The sequence below is a fragment of the Mya arenaria genome, chromosome 8, assembly GCF_026914265.1.
Source record: "Mya arenaria isolate MELC-2E11 chromosome 8, ASM2691426v1".
NCBI classification, from domain to species: domain Eukaryota; kingdom Metazoa; phylum Mollusca; class Bivalvia; order Myida; family Myidae; genus Mya; species Mya arenaria.
In genome coordinates, this window is record NC_069129.1 from 3,343,582 (window position 1) to 3,365,685 (window position 22,104).

Consider the following 22,104-nt stretch of genomic DNA (forward strand, 5'->3'; position numbering starts at 1 on the left):
AAAGAAACAGAAAATTTGTTTATTTCAGTGTAAGATCGTATTTAATTTCACTCGTGATCATAAAAAAACTACATTTTCACTCGTGGCTTCGCCACTCGTGAAAATATGTTTTTCTATGACACTCGTGAAATAAAATACGAATACGATCATACACTGAAATAAACAAATATCCTCTATATATTTGAATCTGATCACGCGCTTACATCTGCTTTAAACAAACTTTATATAGATTACCGAACCGCAGATTTTTAAGCCATCGCTTTATCATTTGGAATATGATTCTGCAAAGGTTACAGACTACATGATATAGTCTTGTTTTTTTTCTTACTTTTTTTTTTTGATCAGCCTATGGTTGTGTTGACAGTTCCTAACAAGTTTGATTTCAAAACCACTGGTCACAAAGGCACATTGTTAAGTCTTGTCGAGTTTCAATAAATCGGAAATACATGCAGGACATGCGAAATAGTCTTAATCTAACTCTGTACCTTTTGCTGGCTGTGTGTGATTCACGTTGTCATTCACGTGTTGGTGGCGAGGGGTTTCAAATTATTACAAAAACATTCCATGATTCACGTAAATGTGTGCAAATAATCTCAAAATAAGTTTCAAGTAAATCAACATTCATAAACGAGATTAACATAGTTCTGTTCGCTTTCCCAACGGCCGGAACCGGAACTGTTTCAGTATGACAACGTTTAAGTTCAAATGCTATACCTTGTTTTAGCAATCCCGAGTTATTTCTGAAATAATGTTTGAAAGGTTTTTATTGAAAACCATTAGTAAAGGAAATTCTTAACACACTTTTTCTGGTCCATCAGTGTTCATTAATCCCCTCTCACCGGGATTAACTGTATAGTTTGACTTATGTGCTTATGTTTTCAATGGATATTCTGATGACACACTAATATACATATACGAGAATGTAGAATACAATCTTCACTTGTGTAGCTCTGTCAATTACTACTGGATGCTCCCTAGAGAATCCTTGCACACGGGGGATATCGTTGTCTACTGAGATATAGTTTATATTTTCACTCACCTTCTCCTGTTTTCACTGGCACGTTATGCTTAGACTCACATTCAACTGCAGGGCGACCGACGCCATAAGTCTATAGTACTGTATATTTCAATTGCATTGGTTCTTTCAAGTATTATTTTGGCTAAGTCCGAGCGGAAGATATATTTAAGAAAATGGCACCATTCGGTACATGTCTTCACAGACAAAATAGGAATGTTCTTGTTCTTCGGATATATTAAATGAGGTTATATGGCCATACAAAGTACTTTACGCCCCCAGCAGACTCGTGTTCCGGTGAACCTGTGTTTCACTGACCGTTTAAAGGCGGTAACCCCATCATTTATCAGTATGGATATTTCCGGATGCGTGTGTCGTCTGTTTGTATTTGTGTATTTGGTGTGTATACGTTTTGTCTCTATTTTATTGTCTACAGGGCTTTATTTGTTTGACCACTAGGCTTGTCACCGTAGTTTTCATTGTATTACATACATTACATATTGACCTGTAATTTCACTGCATTCTTTCTTTCTCATCACGTTTCTTGGTGAAGGTTTGATTAAGACAGTGGTTGCACATATTCTCATCTTAAGTTTATCTAGACTTTGTGACTTGTATTTCGGCTCGTCTCAAGTTTATCTAACGTTTGTGACTTGTATTTACGGTTCGTCTTACGTTTATCTAGCGTTTGTGACTCGTATTACAGCTCGTCTCATGTGTATCTAGCGTTTGTGACTTGTATTTCAGCTAGTCTCATATTTATCTAGCGTTTGTGACTCGTATTTCCGGTTCGTCTTACGTTTATCTAGCGTTTGTGACTCGTATTTCAGCTCGTCTCATGTTTATCTAGCGTTTGTGACTCGTATTTCAGCTCGTCTCATGTTTATCTAGCGTTTGTGACTCGTATTTCCGGCTCGTCTTACGTTTATCTAGCGTTTGTGACTTGTATTTCAGCTCGTCTCATGTGTATCTAGCGTTTGTGACTTGTATTTCCGGTTCGTCTTACGCTTACCTAGCGTTTGTGACTCGTATTTCCAGCTCGTCTTACGTTTATCAAGCGTTTGTGACTCGTATTTCCGGCTCGTCTTACGTTTATCTAGCGTTTGTGACTCGTATTGCCGGCTCGTTTCACGTTTATCTAGCGTTTGTGACTCGTATTTCCGGTTCGTCTTACGTTTATCTAGCGTTTGTAACTCGTATTTCCGGTTTGTCTTACGTTTATCTAGCGTTTGTGACTCGTATTTCCGGCTCGTCTTACGTTTATCTAGCGTTTGTGACCTGTATTTCCGGCTCGTCTTACGTTTAGCTAGCGTTTGTGACTCGTATTTCCGGCTCGTTTCACGTTTATCTAGCGTTTGTGACTCGTATTTCCGGCTCGTCTTACGTTTATCAAGCGTTTGTGACTCGTAATTCCGGCTCGTTTCACGTTTATCTAGCGTTTGTGACTCGTATTTCGGGCTCGTTTCACGTTTAACTAGCGTTTGTGACTCGTATTTGCGGCTCGTTTCACATTTATCAAGCGTTTGTGACTCGTATTTCCGGCTCGTCTCATATTTATCTAGCGTTTGTGACTCGTATTTCCGGCTCGTTTTACGTTTCATGTTAACCGATCGTCTGTGACTCGTATATCCGGCTGGTCGCACGTTTAACTATCGTTTTGTGACTCGTATGTTAGGCTCATTTCACGTTTATCTAGCGTTTGTGACTCGTATTTCCGGCTCGTTTCACGTTTATCTAGCGTTTGTGACTCGTATTTCCGGCTCGTCTTACGTTTATCTAGCGTTTGTGACTCCCATTTCCGGCTTGTTTCACGTTTAACTAGCGTTTGTGATTCGTATTTCCGGCTCGTCTTACGTTTATCAAGCGTTTGTGACTCGTATTTCCGGCTCGTTGCACGTTTATCAAGCGTTTGTGACTCGTATTTCCGGCTCGTTTTACGTTTATCAAGCGTTTGTGACTCGTATTTCCGGCTCGTTTTACGTTTATCAAGCGTTTGTGACTCGTATTTCCGGCTCGTCTTATGTTTAGCTAGCGTTTGTGACTCGTATTTCCGGCTCGTTTCACGTTTATCTAGCGTTTGTGACTCGTATTTCCGGCTCGTTTCACGTTTATCAAGCGTTTGTGACTCGTATTTCCGGCTCGTCTCACGTTTATCTAGCGTTTGTGACTCGTATTTCCGGCTCGTTTCACATTTATCTAGCGTTTGTGACTCGTATTTCCGGCTCGTTTCACATTTATCTAGCGTTTGTGACTCGTATTTCCGGCTTGTCTTACGTTAATCTAGCGTTTGTAACTCGTATTTCCGGTTCGTCTTAAGTTTATCTAGCGTTTGTGACTCGTATTTCCGGCTCGTCTTACGTTTATCTAGCGTTTGTGACTCCTATTTCCGGCTCGTCTTACGTTTATCTAGCGTTTGTGACTCCTATTTCCGGCTCGTTTCACGTTTATCTAGAGTTTGTGACTCGTATTTCCGGCTCGTCTTACGTTTATCTAGCGTTTGTGACTCGTATTTCCGGCTCGTTGCACGTTTATCTAGCGTTTGTGACTCGTATTTCCGGCTCGTTGCACGTTTATCAAGCGTTTGTGACTCGTATTTCCGGCTCGTTGCACGTTTATCTAGCGTTTGTGACTCGTATTTCCGGCTCGTTTTACGTTTCATGTTAACCGATCGTCTGTGACTCGTATTTCCGGCTTGTTTTATGTTTATCAAGCGTTTGTAACTCGTATTTCCGGCTCGTCTTATGTTTAGCTAGCGTTTGTGACTCGTATTTCAGCTCGTTTTACGTTTATCTAGCGTTTGTGACTCGTATTTCCGGCTCGTTTCACGTTTAGCTAGCGTTTGTGACTCGTATATGCGGCTCGTTTCACGTTTAGCTAGCGTTTGTGACTCGTATTTCCGGCTCATTTCACGTTTATCTAGCGTTTGTGACTCGTATTTCGGGCTCGTTTCACGTTTAACTAGCGTTTGTGACTCGTATTTGCGGCTCGTTTCACATTTATCAAGCGTTTGTGACTCGTATTTCCGGCTCGTCTCATATTTATCTAGCGTTTGTGACTCGTATTTCCGGCTCGTTTTACGTTTCATGTTAACCGATCGTCTGTGACTCGTATATCCGGCTGGTCGCACGTTTAACTATCGTTTTGTGACTCGTATGTTAGGCTCGTCTCACGTTTAACTATTGTGTGTGGCTCGTGTTTCCGGCTCGTTGCATGTTTATCCAGTGTTTTTGCTTTGTATTTCAGGTCCTTATACTTTGACATTACGTGTTCTCTTTCTAAGACCTCGTGTTGCATTTGCTACTTCAGATCTTGATAAGTTCCATTAATGCATTCTTCAAATTCCTGAAAAACTGAAGCTTTAACATTACATTTCTGATCTTCTTCATTAACATGCAACATTACCTCAAGAACAAACATGACAAGTGCCATACCAGAACCAGTTTGCGAATGATGATGGTTTTAGAATCGACATGACGTACGCGAGTCTGTGGCGTCCCGTAGCTCTCAGCTTCTGTAAGGCGTTTTCCAGCAAACGACTGTATTATTTCCCCTTTGGAGGAGTATTTTGCCTCGACACTTTCGGCTACCCGGGGGATCAATGACATGCCATCATTTGACTTTCTTGGTTACATTTAACCCTCGCCAACTCCATTTATTATGACCTGTTGTAGTTTTAAAAGTCAATTCGAGGAGAAGAGCAATTATGGACTCTTGTTGTACACCAGCCCCATGGTTGACCTAAACAGGTATTGAACCGAGGACTAATGCGTTGCCTTCGTTTAGTGAGATAATAATTGAACCAATTAAACTCCCCTTACCCACATTTCCTGTAGTTTGACCAATAGGCTCTTGTTCCAGGTCTCGAACCTCTAACCCATCATCTAGATCAACATGTGTTATATAGGTGTGATGTTTGACAAAAAGCACACTGGAACGAAACCAGACTGAAATCAAGTAAAGATTTTGGTACGGCGCAGGTGATTGAAGATATGTCCGTTTAAATATCAGTGTTCGTGTTCAATAGCGATAGTGAGTGATAGCTCATTTGAAGCTTTGGGTCAGTTTTTTCTTTAACAGCAGACTTTTGCAACTCACCACAGAGTTTGAAATTTACCTGTGGAAAGAGACAGCTCAAATAGAGCTTACGTGATTATACAATGTTTGTGGGGATTCTTACATGATAAGGCTGCTGATACCGTCCAATTCAGATACCGTTTTGATTAACTATGCATTGAGCACGTATTGAACTTCACTAGGCTCAAATTCATAGAGGATAATTGTTTGTTTCAGTGTAGGATGGTAATATATTTCACCGAGTGAGTACAAGAAGTTATATTTCACGAGTTCAGTGAAATATTCACATTTGTTGTTCACGAGGTTAAATATTTCACTTTTTTACATGAAACTTTTTTCTTTTGTTTCATTATATGCCTAAAACTGGAATATTAAAAAAAAACAAAAAAAAACATTGTATTAGAAAAACGCGCCAATTCGTTTCAATAAAGTTTTGCTTGTCATCGGGATGGTATTGCTTTAAAGCTTGAATATCATCATTTGGCTGTCTTGTTTAAGTTTAAACTGAACCTCGCAGACTTTATTTATCAGGGTTGTTTTTCTCATTCTCATTCTATATCTGGGTGTGTTGGTGAGAGAGTTTAACTCTATTGTGTTTAAAAATTAAATATTTCGAAAAAAAAATGTGAAAAAAAGTATTTTGATAGCCTTGGTGTCTCCTGTCGTCGGCGTGGACGTACGAACACTTACCCTTTCCATAACACAAATACCATTAATTAGTTATGATTTTGAAACTTACTACACATGTTGCCGGAAGTAAACCCGACATGAATACATTCCTGACTTTATAAAGTTTATTTTGTGATTTGCTGCTGTCTGCTTGCCGGGGGTCTTAGAACCATTTGTTATATGTGTTAGTCTCTCATTGATATGCATGTTCTTGTAGCAGTCAGTTGGTGGCTACGGAACCGAATCCAGGAATGAGTTTGATTGTATCATTCGCAAGTAAATGTGTATGACTGACGTATAGAAATCTGACTATTGTGCGTGAGTTTTCACTTTCGAGACCTGCATGCCTGCAATGGATTAAGTTCAATCATTTTTTTAAACCACAGACTTGTGAAACTTGAAACGTGACTTTCTTTGGTCAGGTTGAAAGCTTCTTCGGATTTTTTTTGTCGATTTCGTCAGACCACACGCCACATTTTGCCGAAACGTAACCTACTGTTGACTGCCCCAATGACACTCACATAACAGGCGTTCCTCGTGAGGGTATACATTCTATACTTGTGTAACTATGTGTACATTAGATACAATGTCAACTCATATTCCAGTTGTCTACTCAAATCCTTTTTTGAAGTTACAGCATTAAAATATGGACAATGTGTTCAGTTTTGCAAACACATTTCGATATTGTATTTTAATGACACTTTTCATTACTTTTTTAACAACTTTTATATTTTTAAAGCTACAACATTAATCATTAGACCTTGTGTTTAGTTGTGCCACTGTCGTCTTATATGAAGTTGACTGTAACCTTTTCATATACTCTCACTTAGAGATAATTTTTGGATTGTGTGACCAGTTCTGCAAACGCTTACCTATCGTGCCTTGGATGACCTTGACCTTGTCCTTTTGTCCTACTTTCTTATCGTTGAAGCTACATCAAAGAAATTTCAAGTCGTGTCAACTAGTAAATTCACCATTAGTACAAGAACGACATTTTACACAAAACATTTAATATTTTTGATATTTTGAAAATATTATCTACCAAATAGATCAATGGTAAGCATAAACACTCAGGTGGGCGATTCAGGGCCATCTTGGGCGTCTTCTTTTTATGTTAACTGATCTCGAAGGTTGTGAACGAAAGTTTCTTAATGACATTAAATAAAGAACAATATGGAACCTTTTCGCTCATTCTACCAAAATGCCGTCGGAAAGGTGTGTGACTGTAATAACAATATATATATGTGAAGTTTACTTGGCCTTCTGCTCTAGACCTTTCGCCAAGTAAGAGTTATATGTGTATAGATATATATGTTATAATTATGTAGAAAATTGATATAAACATATATATCAACTTGAACCATATAACATATTTTTTGTATATAGAACCCATGCGAAGTCTTGATTTATCGCAGAATGTTACGTGACTAGGAAGCACTTTTCTTTCGCGGGTATCCTAGTAGAGTTTCATAAACTTATTCTTGGTAAACAAACTCTTAATAACCTCTAAGCCATGAAGAAAGTGTGACGCCAATTTAAAATGGCGTGCTATGAGTTAAGAAGCCGTAATTGAAGCATACACTCCATGAGAAAAGTCACCGGTCCTTATATTAATAAGGAAAAAAAGAAATTACTATTACCTTGTCTTAGATTACGACTTTAAAGGGGCTGTACTCCGTGTGATAAAATAGCGGAAAAAAGAAAATTGTCGAAAACTGACATAAACTTGGCATCGATGTGTACAATGCATTGAAACTTACTAACTGAAGTACCACATAGTCTACAATTTATTAAAGTTTAGCAGTTATTTCGTATTTTTTCATTCAAAGAAGATTCCTGGGTATGTCTACCAGGTAGAATTCATTCCTTATGCGTGATTGGCTAGTCGGTGTTATCATGTGATATTACCAAGGTAGGTGTATAGCTTAATTATGTCACCCAATTTGAGTAAGCCGTCGTAGCTCAGTGGATACGACCCTGGACTGCAATTTTGGCGACACGGGTTCGAACCCGGTGTCCGACACAATTTCTTTTTACATTTTGATACTTTTTTAACAATTATGATATCAAAGCGTAACACATTCTATTATATAATTGTCCTGAGATTCGTTACAGGAAAAACAATTTTGGTGCCAATCTGGTGTACAGTCCCTTTAAATAAAGAAATACTTTACAAGTTCAGTGATTGCGTACAGAGTTTTCACCTACTGATAGTTTGAAATTTGTGTGTTAACTATCTTGTGACGCTGAATAGTTATTATATTTTAATGCTGAATCTATCTCGTTATTATCTTGTGACGCTGCATGACTGTCGTTGTTATCTTTTGACGCTGCATATCTCTCGTTATTATTTTTTTGACGCTGCATGTCTCTCGTTATTATCTTGTGACGCTGCATGACTGTCGTTGTTATCTTTTGACGCTGCATGTCTCTCGTTATTATTTTTTTGACGCTGCATGTCTCTCGTTATTATCTTGTGACGGTGCATGTCTGTCGTTATTATCTTTTGACGCTGCATGTCTCTCGTTATTATCTTTTGACGCTTCGTGTCTCTCGTTATTATCTAGTGATGCTGCATGTCTCCCGTCATTATCTTATGACGCTGCATGTCTCTCGTTATTATCTTGTGACGCTGAATCTATCTCGTTATTATCTTGTGACGCTGAATCCATCTCGTTATTATCTTGGGACGCTGCCTGTCTCTTGTTATTATATTGTGACGCTGCATGTCTCTCTTTATTATCTTGTGATGTTGCATGTCTCTCGTTATTATCTAGTGATGCTGCATGTCTCTCGTTATAATCTAGTGATGCTGAATGTATGTCGTTATTATCTTGTGACGCTGCATGTCTCTCGTTATTATCTAGGGACGCTGCATGTCTGTTGTTATTATCTAGTGATGCTGCATGTTTTTGTTATTATCTAGTGATGCTGCATGTCTCTCGTTATTATCTAGTGACGATGCATGTCTCTCGTTATTATCTAGTGATGCTGAATGTCTCTTGTTATTATCTTGTGACGCTGAATGTCTGGCGTTATTATCTAGCGATGCTGCATGTCTTTCGTTATTATCTAGTGATGCTGAATGTATCTCGTTATTATCTAGTGATGCTGCATGTCTGTTGTTATTATCTTGTGACGCTGCATGTCTGTTGTTATTATCTAGTGATGCTGAATGTCTCTCGTTATTATCTAGTGATGCTGCATGTCTCTCATTATTATCTTATGACGCCATCTCGTTATTATCTTGTGACGCTAAATCTATCTTGTTATTATCTTATGACGCTGAATGTATCTCGTTATTATCTTATGACGCTGCATGTCTCTCGTTATAATCTTGTGGCGCTGAATGTCTCTCGTAATTATACTGTGACGCTGAATCTATATCGTTATTTTCTTGTGACGGTGCATGTCTGTCGTAATTATCCTGTGACGCTGAATCTATCTCGTTATAATCTTGTGGCGCTGAATGTCCCTCGTTATAATCTTGTGACGCTTAATCTATCTCGTAATTATCTTATGACGCAGAATGTCTCTCGTTATAATCTTGTGACGGTGCATGTCTGTCGTTATTATCTTGTGACGCTTAATCTATCTCGTAATTATCTTATGACGCAGAATGTCTCTCGTTATAATCTTGTGACGTTGCATGTCTCTCGTTATAATCTTGTGGCGCTGAATGTCTCTCGTAATTATCCTGTGACGCTGAATCTATCTCGTTATAATCTTGTGACGGTGCATGTCTGTCGTAATTATCCTGTGACGCTGAATCTATATCGTTATTTTCTTGTGACGGTGCATGTCTGTCGTAATTATTCTGTGATGCTGAATCTATCTCGTTATAATCATGTGACGGTGCATGTCTGTCGTAATTATACTGTGACGCTGAATCTATATCGTTATTTTCTTGTGACGGTGCATGTCTGTCGTAATTATCCTGTGACGCTGAATCTATCTCGTTATAATCTTGTGACGGTGCATGTCTGTCGTAATTATCCTGTGACGCTGAATCTATATCGTTATTTTCTTGTGACGGTGCATGTCTGTCGTAATTATCCTGTGACGCTGAATCTATCTCGTTATAATCTTGTGACGGTGCATGTCTGTCGTAATTATCCTGTGACGCTGAATCTATATCGTTATAATCTTGTGACGGTGCATTTCTGTCGTAATTATACTGTGACGCTGAATCTCTATCGTTATTTTCTTGTGACGGTGCATGTCTGTCGTAATTATCTAGTGATGCTGAATGTCTCTTGTTATTATCTTGTGACGCTGAATGTCTGGCGTTATTATCTAGCGATGCTGCATGTCTTTCGTTATTATCTAGTGATGCTGAATGTATTTCGTTATTATCTAGTGATGCTGCATGTCTGTTGTTATTATCTTGTGACGCTGCATGTCTGTTGTTATTATCTAGTGATGCTGAATGTCTCTCGTTATTATCTAGTGATGCTGCATGTCTCTCATTATTATCTTATGACGCCATCTCGTTATTATCTTGTGACGCTGAATCTATCTTGTTATTATCTTATGACGCTGAATGTATCTCGTTATTATCTTATGACGCTGCATGTCTCTCGTTATAATCTTGTGGCGCTGAATGTCTCTCGTAATTATACTGTGACGCTGAATCTATATCGTTATTTTCTTGTGACGGTGCATGTCTGTCGTAATTATCCTGTGACGCTGAATCTATCTCGTTATAATCTTGTGGCGCTGAATGTCTCTCGTTATAATCTTGTGACGCTTAATCTATCTCGTAATTATCTTATGACGCAGAATGTCTCTCGTTATAATCTTGTGACGTTGCATGTCTCTCGTTATAATCATGTGACGCTGCATGTCTGTCGTTATTATCTAATGATTCTGCATTTCTCTCGTTATTATCTTGTGACGCTGCATATCTTTCGTTATAATCTTGTGACGCTGCATGTCTTTCGTTCTTATCTAGTGATGCTGAATGTATCTCGTTATTATAATTGACGCTGACTGTATCTCGTTATTATCTTGTGACGCTGAATGTACCTCGTTATTATCTTATGACGCTGAATGAATCTCGTTATTATCTTGTGACGCTGAATCTATCTCGTAATTATCTGGTGACACTGAATCTATCTCGTTTTTATCTTGTGACGTTTATGTATCTCGTATATTAAAACGCAACCGAGCATATCCAAAGATGTTGCTTTCAACGGATGATTATCGCATTGCCGAAAGGCGGTTCATTTAAGTAATGGAAGTTGACGTGTTAATATTACGCAATAAAGTGTGGGAAGTGTAGGAGTGTTAGAACTAAGATATTGACGGCTGAAACACGTTACTGGCGTTACTGACGTAATTGAACACAAATCTGTTGCTTCATTGGTTGATTGACATTATCACGTGATGCTAGCAATGTTATCAAAAAAGGTTTAAATTTTCGTCAGTTTAATATCAGTCCCGGATAAAGTATCGGTTTGTTATGTGTTCTTGACTGTACCGATGTGGGTTCGTTTCGTAATAAAATTAGGTTGTTTTTTATAATGTAGTTGTATTTCTTCTGCTATTTTAGTTTCAAAGAGAAAAATTACCATACTAAACGTATTTCCAGATGACATTGTATTACTCGGAAAATCATTATTGGTGCCCACACATGAGCAAGTCCCTTTAACGGCAGGCGATTGAATTTTGTCTTCGATTCTGGTTAAACCCAATATTGTGATCATTTGTTTTATTAACCTATCACCTTGGTGATAGCGCAGTGTGTTCATGCATTGCCAGTTTTCTTCAGAAATGTACTGGACAAAATTGGATCAAATAGAACTTATAATAATATTAACAAATAATAATAAAACAGTATTTTATTTTTCATATTTTAATTTTGCTCTATCTAAACTTTATCATACGTGATTGTGACGTCATACGTGATTGTGACGTCATACGTGATTGTGACGTCATACGTGATTGTGACGTTTCTTTAACAATGTATACAATAACAATTCAAGCAACTATACTTCATTAAATAACATCCTTTTCTACAAAACGGTACTTTTATGTGTGCAAAACTAACAAACATAAATAAACACTAAACACTTAAGCAGCACCAATAAGATTAAAAGTATTTAAAATTAAAACATGTTTTATTGCTACAAATTGGTAATCCCAATAGCTACATGTAATTTATCTTAAGAACATTTACATAGGTGTATAAATTATGAACACATTAAATTGTAATTAAATTAACAAACACATGAAGATATCACAATATAAACTTCCACTAGTTTGACACTGATGATTTGGAAGACATGTACATGGCATGCATATAACATAAAAACAGCCATCATTATAATATAGAATTATGCAGTTTTGAACACAATTAAGAATGTTCCCGTAATCTGTCCGGAGAGGGCTGCATGTACGGGTGATATCTGTTCGACACTTTGCTGTGTAATACATTATGTGAGGCAGATAGTGCACTCTTCATCAACAGCTGGCTTCTGAGCAACAGTTCTTGGTTATAGAGAGGGTGGGCCGCCAGCATGGAGTTGTACAGCGACGAAAACATGGCCGGGTCTGATGATGTAAGCGGAAGTGACGTATGTAGTGACGAAGGTATTGCAGCTTGGAATCCTTGGATTGATGACGCAGTCGGCATTTGGCGCCATGATACGGACATGCTCTCAGCCATTGCTGAAAAATAGTAAAACGTATTTAGAAAAATGGCGGAATTTGTATAAGTGTTTTTGCCATACATTTCGTGTCAGAATAGAAAAGAAAATAACATGTTTAAAATTAATTGAAACGTACTCTCGGACGTGTGTCTCCGTGTTAATCAAACAGAAACACGAGATAAAGTAAACTGTTACAGTAGCTTAAACTTGTGTACATTCATTTTTCATATTGCAGATAAATCGCAAGTGTTAACTGTGAGGATCTATTGTTCGAATCCCACAACTGTCGGATCCGATTTCATATGACTCCCTCCTAGCTGACATGATAATGACTACTCTTCACAGCGGAGGTAATATTAAACCAACATAATACTTTCAAATGACCTCATTGACCGCAGGACACTTAAGATTAAGGCTGTTTTTTTAACAAACTGTGCTATCACTTGTCTACTTAAAATTTACAGAGATATAAAATATTTCAGCGCAAGATATACATAAGTATGACACAGGCTCTCGTGTATCTCATGAATGTTTTACGAGGGTGATAAGTTTAATACCTGTTAATTTTACTGCATTTTAAGTTCTGGGTGAAATATAGTACATTAAATCACTGCAATTATACGACATAATGACGAGAGATTATTTTGAATTTGAATAATGTAAGAGAAACTACAGTAGGGCAGGAACAAATCCAGTTGACAAAGCTACGTCCAAAACTTATAGTATGACCCTAATATGTAAAGTAAGCTACCTTTATGTCTTTCTTGCGGAGAAATCCGAAGCGGATCGATCATTTCCGGGTCGCCATAGGATCGTAAGGGGGTTCTGGGAAAACATGTCGTCTGCATCATTCCTTCCATCGAACTGCAATGACAAGGCAAATAAATGCAGTGTTCGTTCATAAATAATAAAATGACTTCAGTGATATAGTCAACAGTAATGTGAGACAACTAGAATTAATCGTTGTTTTGTCGGGTGTTGACGGTACTATAGCCATGTTGTTCAGGCTGCCACAATAAATGTGTATTAGCAAGGTAACAAATTATTTAATTACATATTCAGTTTCCAAACATCATTGGTCAACCAGTGTGTGTCACTGTTTTTTTCCTGCTATTGACAGTGGCATGTTTTATTCTATAATGACTTTTGTAAGATTGATTCAGCGCATGGCGTAACCGCTCTGTGAATGTTTGAAGCCAACATGGTGTTGTGTTTCACGTATATTCATCATGGCGTCGTGTGAATGTCAAGGAGTTATGTAGAATGGGACAAAATTTCAATATTAATGATATACTTGTGAGTAATGTTGTAGAACAAATGTACGGAATTGTGAAATGTAAATAAAATGGATCAGTGTCTTTGTTGAATCGCAAGTTATCCAGTGTCTCTGGTACGCAGTAACTGGACACCGATTTTATGTAAACAATAGCCTCATGATCTATCTGGCAGCCTGACACCAAGGAAAGGTCGGACTTTGGACCGCCCTGTGAAAGCCTACCTGCGCACGGATTGATGGTTTCCATCTTTGACATGCGATTTTTACGGATAGTAAATATCATGGACACCGTTACGATGAATTGACACCTGTTATTTAGCATAATGTGACCTACACTTACCTTTCAAACTCAGACAGCCGTGTTGAATCTCTGAATCCTTTAGCGAACGGGTTGCTGTCAATTTTCAACTTGGTGATCTGTAAAAGTAATGTAATATTATGATAATGTTTACATTGCCTGACAAAGGTATATACCGGACAAACATTATCCAAGATATATTACACCTAGACCACACAAATTCATGAACCCAACCAGTCATAGGACAGCACAGAACATCCTAAACATCCATATACTTTTTTATAACTAATACCAGAATAAAGTAATATTCGAATGAATACAATCCCACTCAAAGAGTCAGTATTTTGATGTTATTTATTCGCATATTTGAGATCAAATAACTTATCGGCAGATACTCCAGCTTTCTGTTTTTATTCAGCACAGACAATTTAACGAAGCCTGTGTTACTTTGTGAGGCGTCTGTAGCGCATTGTTAGCTGCGCGATTGGCCGAGATAGTTTTGGTTCCATGTCTGTTAGACTTGCCAGATTGCTGTCAGGCTGTAATTTATGGTTCGGGGTCAGGTATTTCAGTCAAATGCTACTGTATGGGATCTAACATTTACTGGAAACATTCAGTGTCTAAGACAGTATATAGCACCGAACACTGACTTATGGCACTGCCAACTACCTACATGGCAATATGGCGGAAGAGACACAAACAAACACGAATTCTGACACTTGATCGTACTCGCTGTGGAAAACAAATATTTTTGGAAAAGATCATATAATACTCTCAACATACCAATTGGTTCTGGTATGCTGTAACTCCGATGAAGGTTGTTTCCGGGAACAGAAAGGTTTTGTGGTCAAGGTCAAGTAATGACGTGGGCGGAGTTTTCATGACGTCATCAACCTTCACGAGGTGAATACGAGACTGGTACTTGTGCATCGAGTTCAGGACAATCTGTATTAAGTCAAAAAGAAAACGAAATAAATTAAACTGCATGAACGTGGAATAAGGGTCGACAATTATAAGTACATACTGAAAGCGCTTTTACAACATTAAACATGCAACACCAAAAGCAAGCACACAGTGCTGCTAATGAACGGTTGACTGGAGCCAAAACTCCGAAAATCGAAATTCTTTGTATTTATGAAATATTTCTGAGTTTCTAAAATGTTCATAGTCGATTTAAAATAAAAGTATATTGTATTAATAGAAATGCATGCGTTTTCGATAACATAAATGGTAATGAAGTATTTCAGATGTTATTAGGTTCATATATAATATGGCCATGAGGTACTAAAATTGATGTCATTATTGATAGAGTAGTGATATATATTTTTGTATAATATGCAATTATTTAGTCCAGTATGGGATGTGTTATTTTAATACATATTCGATATAGTCCAACCCAATAGACCTATTCAGAAAGAGCCATTACCTGTCCATTCTTATCCTGTGTGTTATTTGTGAGCTTCAGTTTCTCAAAGGAGACTGTTTGTTTCATAAGTTGATCCCCGTTAAAGGTCCCATCTGGATGCATATAGAGGCGGCAGGGTGGTGGTGGGTCGGCCTTGCCGGCTACCAGCCACGATGACCGATGGTAGGCGTACCGGTAGCGCTTCTTGTCCACAGGAACTATGTCCATGAGCACGGAGTAGCGCGCAGTCGGCTCAAGACCGGAAAATGATACTCTGACAGTTGGGAACATCCGCCTGGAATTAGATATACATGGTCGTATTAAATGGTTGCCAACAACGATGATGATGATGATGATGATGATGATGATGATGATGATGATGATGACGGTATTATTTCATTACAATCCTTAAATGTTATACAATTATCTACAACAATTAGTGCATACGTGGCTTAGTGTGAAGAGTATTCAAGTTGAGAGTGAATGCATGTTTTAAGTTCTCCTAGCCTACCCTATCATTTTTCACACTTGTATTTTATGTGCAACATTTGGTAATACCAGACGCAGTAAATATCGCCAATCGACATAAAAGTCTGAAGAAAACGACGTATCCAATCCTTCTGTACGGTTACTCTGTAATTAAACCGACATTAAAATATGTTCAAGCAAGGTTGATGAGATTTTCTAATAGCGATTCATGTTGCAAGCCCGCTGTTCAGTTTTCGTAATGATCCGTATGCTTAAAGAAGTGTTTATTTCTTTTGATTTTAAATAAATAAACTCGCGTGACACGAATCACTTTTTCAAACGAAATTTCAGTGAAATCACCAAATCACCGTAAGAAGAGACTGGGAGTCAACTGGGATGAATGGTTTGATGAAAAAATCAGTTGAAATTACAAGACGACTATTGTTTCCCCGGGAAAATGTCTCGCGTGTTGTTATGTAATATGTTACCCTGTGTGATGCCCGCTCTCTCCTCTGATGAAACTTTTCTCTCCACTTGCTCATTTAACTTTATTTAATTACGATAAATTCTGTTTCTCAGACATATTTGTTTTGTCCGCCTCATTTTACGAAAGGAGCGGCATTGCTAACTGATAGCAGTCCAACTTTATTTCTTAAAATAATGTTCCAAAAATATCACAGAGGCAAATTTTCCCCAGTGTGAATATTTGACCCCGAGGTTTCCTCGTGTAACACATATTTTGGTTTAATGCCATTAGCCATGGTCTTTCTAGTTTTTAACGCTAATGAAATATAACCATTTAATATAAAAAAATAAATAGCGGATGGACGTTCTAAACCGCCTTTAAATAATAAATCTATAGATATCGATTTTACAATACAACAACGATACCTTAAAAGCAATTCACATAATACAAATGTACATTGTAACATTGTGACTCATGGCATACCACATTTTATATCATACCGAAGCTCCCTATGTGGACGACATAACCACTTGAGATAGAAGTCAATGTATTCGTCCCCCTATCATCAAATTCAGTGATTTTATTGAATGCAACTAGCAGCGATCTGATTTACTCTATTATCGAACGTACAAAACTGCCATTAATACAATTAATACTATTAATTCACGATATGCGTTGATTTGCGAAGTTGAGATTTTCATTTTGATAACCTCTACACTAAAATGAAGTCCGAATGGAGAAGTTAATAGTAGTTGTTGAAACCTTTGTTGGTCCGTCGGTGGCTACTAATTGTGCCAGTTTGTTATCTCTCTCTTTTACAAAGGGTCTTGCTGGGTCTCAATAGAGATGGTCATTTTGACTCTCAATCCGGCAATTATTTAATGAGGGTTGAAAATAAACAGATGCCGGGCCCTCGACCCCTTTAGTCCCTTTCAGTAACAACCGATCCTAGAGTTCATATAAGAGCATTTGTTCAATTACATGTATAAAAATATCTAAAACAAAACTGCTATTTTATTATTTTTAGCGCTTTGAATATTTTGTTACTTTTAATCGAAATATGTCAAGTAGAGCACGAAACAAGTTGCCCACTTTTTCAATATTTCACCCATTTTGTATGTCAAGCATAAGCATCTAAAGTACCCTTTATTCTGAATTTTACAGGCATTTTATTGCCAACAAATTAACCCTAAATTTGCTTCAATTTTCGCAAATATTTGAGCTCGTGTGTGAAACTTGTTAGATTTAACAGGTATCGTATTACACTAAATGTTTGTAGACTTTCCTAGGGCTTTTTATACCATCGGGCTACGTTATCAAATTCCTATAAACATATCAGTATGATTGATTTACTGCCCTTTCAAAACTACATCTTTATCAGCCGGTACAAAGTACATTGAAAAGAAATGATGATTAAATAATGAAAGCTGATCATTTTAAGCCCAAGGGTTGCGACAGGGGGATGTTTTGACACCATTCACGTTCTACGTCTTTATTTCGTGTGCACCGGTTTACACTTGCTATAAAAATAATCGAAAGTATTTGACAGCAGACATGATGTTTTGAAATTTTATTTTCCTCAAGGTGTGAAAATCTAATCGCCTTATCAGTTGAAATTCCATGTAAAAGTCAACTGACACAATCTTGTAGTGGATTTTGTCAATTATTGTTTTCTTTTTGATAAAGATCTCTTGACAAATATTATGCTAATTTAATGTTATACTCAAGACTTTAAGACTTAAAATGTAATAATTATATATGTTTGTTAAAGCATTGATGACTTTTGTTGGTGCTGTTGTTTAAGTAATCCTTAGTGTTGTTTTTGTTAAGCGTCACGTTTCTTTCAATTAGAGGTGTAACTTTTCAAATGAAAATGAAACCTTGTCCGTTTTACATGTGTGGGACCTGTTACGGAAGAAAAATTTGCAAATTTATTCAGTATCATGGCCTCCACACCATAAAGAAAGTTTTCTCACATTTGAAGCTTGGTTTATGTAACTTGCACCCTTTTGTTTCAATTCCTTATTTGCATACATTTATTCAAATGCGTCCATTACAGCCTTTGTGGGATCCTTATTAAAATCAATCGTGAACTCGGTTTGCTGTTGTGAATAAAATTACATGTATTTAAGCGCTGATAGACTAAACAACCTCACAAAACAAGCGGGGAAAAAATGGTTTAGTGTTTTTTTTTTATGGAAATTGTGCTTAAAATAAAGGTATAAAAATAATTTTACGTAAAGCGCACGGAATATAAAAATAAGATCCATTTTGAAAATTTGACGCAGAATTGTGGAACAATATTTCATTTGTTTAAGTTGTTAACACCACAATCAACAAGCAATCGCTCGGCTTACAAAGTTTCTGCACCGGCTATACCTTATTCAACTTAGTTTATTTGAAATGTGGCCGTTTTCTACAAATGTCTATCAATGAACTGATCAGTCAAAATAATTATAGGTGCATTTTAACACCTGGGACCTTCACAATACTAACAATAGATGAATACATCAAACCCTACCCATGAGAAATTTCATACTCCTAAAATTTCATCAAGTCCCAATTAGAGTTGGTTACTTCATTTGTTTTCTGAACTTTTTCTTTGAGAAGAAATGGGCGCATTTCGTGATAACATCGAATTGAAGCGGTACAGATCTATCAATCAGATTTCTTTCGGGCATGCGGTGGGTTAAAGTGTAATTAAAAGTTTAAAACATTTTTCAATGAAATCAATGGGTTGAAAACTGAAAAATGGCTATTTTGGTTTTCGGGCATCATTGGCACGAGGTGAAACAAATTGTTTAAATGCTGTCATAATTGTGTATAATAAAGGTAATTTTAAACAGGATCAGCTGGTCCTTGTGGTGCCTTAAAAACAAGTATTTTTTGAAAGAGTAACTATGTAAACAGCATTTTTCGAAAATGGTTCATCACCAACGCCTCTTGTTGTTTCAATGGGTATGGAGTTTGCAACCGTCAAGATGATGATGATGATGATGATGATGATGATCGAATGAATATCATTAAATGATGATGATGATGATGATGATGATGATGATGATGATGATGATGATGATGATGATAATGATGATAATATTAACAAACGGGATGTACATGGCGAGGCAAGTCGTTCAAGCACAGGACCCTCTCACATATCGATTGCCCCAACTACCGAAGTTACAACGAACACGTAACAAGTGAGGTTGTGCTTACCGTCCAGTCTTTGTGATTATCATCTCTGTTCCCAGTTCGTTAAACTTCTCCCAAAGTTCCCTGGTCTCCAGCTTGCACGTGCAACCCACGAGTTCTTCCGACGTGCACGTTGCCGGGGCGGGGGCGGGGCTGCCACGTGACGAAGGTACGGGAGAGAAGGCGCTCGTGTCTCCCGGGGATGCACATTCCTCCCTGCTAAGGTCCGAGTCCCGAATGGATTCGGAGTCCGAGTCGCTCACTGAAGTATTATAAATTGATATATAATATAATATTTTTATTAATAGCGATTTATTTTCTTGAAGCGTAATTGTGTTGGCCATGTCATAAAAAATAATAATATACCCATTATGCTAATATTACTTGATAGAAGTGTTTTATATATAAAGGTTTTAATAAAAAAATAAAATAAATTAATAAAGTTAACATATTTATGAATAAATGAAATAAAATATATGAATATATAAATCAAGTTAATAAAAATAAGTAATATATAGGAATATTTTGTGTTGAATATCATTATTTTTTTGCAGCTTGAAGGAAAAAAAGATTATTATTAGATATATCTATTTCAAATGGACCTCTTTAGTTCTTATTACAGATGAAAAAGTCTTTTGCGGCACACTCATACTGGTGATAAAATATTTCTTATTTATCAGTAATTGGATAAATATTAAATATCTTTTGAATTAATATTTATCTATTATGTATTCATTTAACAAATCACCTAATGATCACAGAGCCATAAAAATAATCGATGAACATGATTTTTAATCGTTTATTTTTAAAACAATAAAAGGACCGACACGGTTAAAGGTCAATGTTGATGATCAGATATTTGATAAGCATCAAGAACATATTTATTAGCTATTATTTTGTCAACTTATTGTAAATTCATCATTATTATCTCATTTAATTAAATAAAGAAATTCACACGAATTAATGTTTATATTTTCTCTTATACTTTCAACGTTAGCCCCTGTTTATTTCTTCATTTTTACTATATTTTAAACAAAACTAAACAAATGATATTGGTAATTCACACTAAACTATTTTGGTAACGGGATGCGCTTATGATTAATTGCATTTACGAAAATATTGCAAATTAAATTAATAGTAATGAGATGGTAAAATAATAGTAATACAAATAATATAAAGTTTGTGTTTTGAGAATATATGTTAATTATATAAATTACTTGACGTTCATATTATACGCTAACAATCATTGACGACCATTTACAAATACGGTTTTAGAATATACAGAATTGCGGTTTATATTAGAGTATTTTATTTTATACATATATATTTTTTATAATTGTATTTTTCTGAGCAAAGTCGGAACTATATATTTCAAGTTACAACGCTTGATTGAACGCCATTCAAAATAATTCGATTATTTTCGCCAAAACTAATGCATCTAATTGTATTTGAAATAAATGTTTTACAAAGATGACAGTATATTGTTGAACCAGATTATTAGAATTAAACATTTAATATAACAAAGTCATCGACTTACCGGAAGGAGAGACGTTGTCGGAGGCCCGACGGAGAGGTTGCTCCCCGATGATCGCCGCTATGGAAAATGCCGACGCTCTGGACGACATCTTGATCGTCGTCGGACTTGAAATCCGCTCAACTTCGTCCCGAATCATGACTCTTTTAAAATGTCACTTTCTTTTTTTACTCAAAAATGTCTTTGAAATTTAGCTTAATACTGTTAATGTTTTATTGTTTTAATCTATCGTTGAGTTTTTTTCTTTGCGCGTCTGTAATGCTAAATCTTCACCAACTCCCAAAATAGTTATCGCAGCTATATTTGATCACAGAATTTTGATCCAAAGCCAACTAATACATTCTGACAGCTCTACATTGATTTCATTACACGATTCACACTCTTGCACGGTTTTATTTTCATGAAATGAGACATTTACTGCCTCTACCATTATTTTGTAACCCATCCGCCCGGCATATTGGTTTGCGAGTTAAACGGCTGGATGTAACGAGTTTTCTCATTGGCTGGTTCATCTCCAGCGGAGTGATTCTTTGCTCGTAGGGCGGAGTTTATCTTATCGACCAATAGCGTGACTTGATTATTGAAAAAGATATCTCTCCGTGAAATCGACAAAATGTCCGCCATCAATATCGGGCTAACGCTTGATTCCTAATTAGAAAACCCGTCTTTCACAAATATTTCATTGAGGTTAAGACGTTAGATAACCCCACATGCCAGGAAAAATGATATAAAACACAATTTGTTCTTCAGACACGTAAGTTTGAAGTGGATTCCAAAACTGACAGCGAGGAAACAGCCTTGTTCTGTTTAACTTGAATTGCTATTTATTTGTTAATAAAGCATCAGTGAGGAAGCGTATATGTTTTAAATTAACCACAACCTTCTTCAGTAAAATTCAAACCATCTCAGAAACCGTATTATTTTTGCATTACCATATACCGAATGTATGATGCTAAGAAAACTCTTGTAACAGCTATCGGTTGTTGTAGTTATTGCATCAACTCTCCCCCCCCCCCCATTCTCAATGAAGGAAACCAGACGAGAGTTGCTCTGGTTG

The 22,104-nt window shown here is 36.9% G+C and overlaps 3 protein-coding genes across 3 annotated transcripts; all 3 read right to left on the reverse strand.

Moving 5' to 3' along the window:
• Positions 1-2,660: 2,660 nt before the first annotated feature.
• LOC128243006 (luc7-like protein 3) lies at positions 2,661-4,100 on the reverse strand. Its single transcript, XM_052960473.1, has 2 exons — positions 3,800-4,100; positions 2,661-3,253 (listed from the first exon to the last, which is right to left on the reverse strand). The coding sequence occupies exons 1-2, from the start codon at positions 4,098-4,100 to the stop codon at positions 2,661-2,663; spliced, it is 894 nt and encodes a 297-aa protein (XP_052816433.1).
• A 5,265-nt stretch (positions 4,101-9,365) lies between these two features.
• LOC128243007 (GATA zinc finger domain-containing protein 14-like) lies at positions 9,366-11,698 on the reverse strand. Its single transcript, XM_052960474.1, has 2 exons — positions 11,647-11,698; positions 9,366-10,093 (listed from the first exon to the last, which is right to left on the reverse strand). The coding sequence occupies exons 1-2, from the start codon at positions 11,696-11,698 to the stop codon at positions 9,366-9,368; spliced, it is 780 nt and encodes a 259-aa protein (XP_052816434.1).
• Positions 11,600-21,454, reverse strand: LOC128242536 (T-box transcription factor TBX20-like). The gene is made up of 7 exons (XM_052959713.1): positions 21,051-21,454; positions 19,538-19,775; positions 15,412-15,685; positions 14,769-14,930; positions 14,028-14,104; positions 13,163-13,275; positions 11,600-12,430 (listed from the first exon to the last, which is right to left on the reverse strand). Exons 1-7 carry the CDS (start codon positions 21,184-21,186, stop codon positions 12,117-12,119), a joined length of 1,314 nt encoding a protein of 437 aa, XP_052815673.1. The 5' UTR covers positions 21,187-21,454; the 3' UTR covers positions 11,600-12,116.
• Positions 21,455-22,104: the final 650 nt, after the last annotated feature.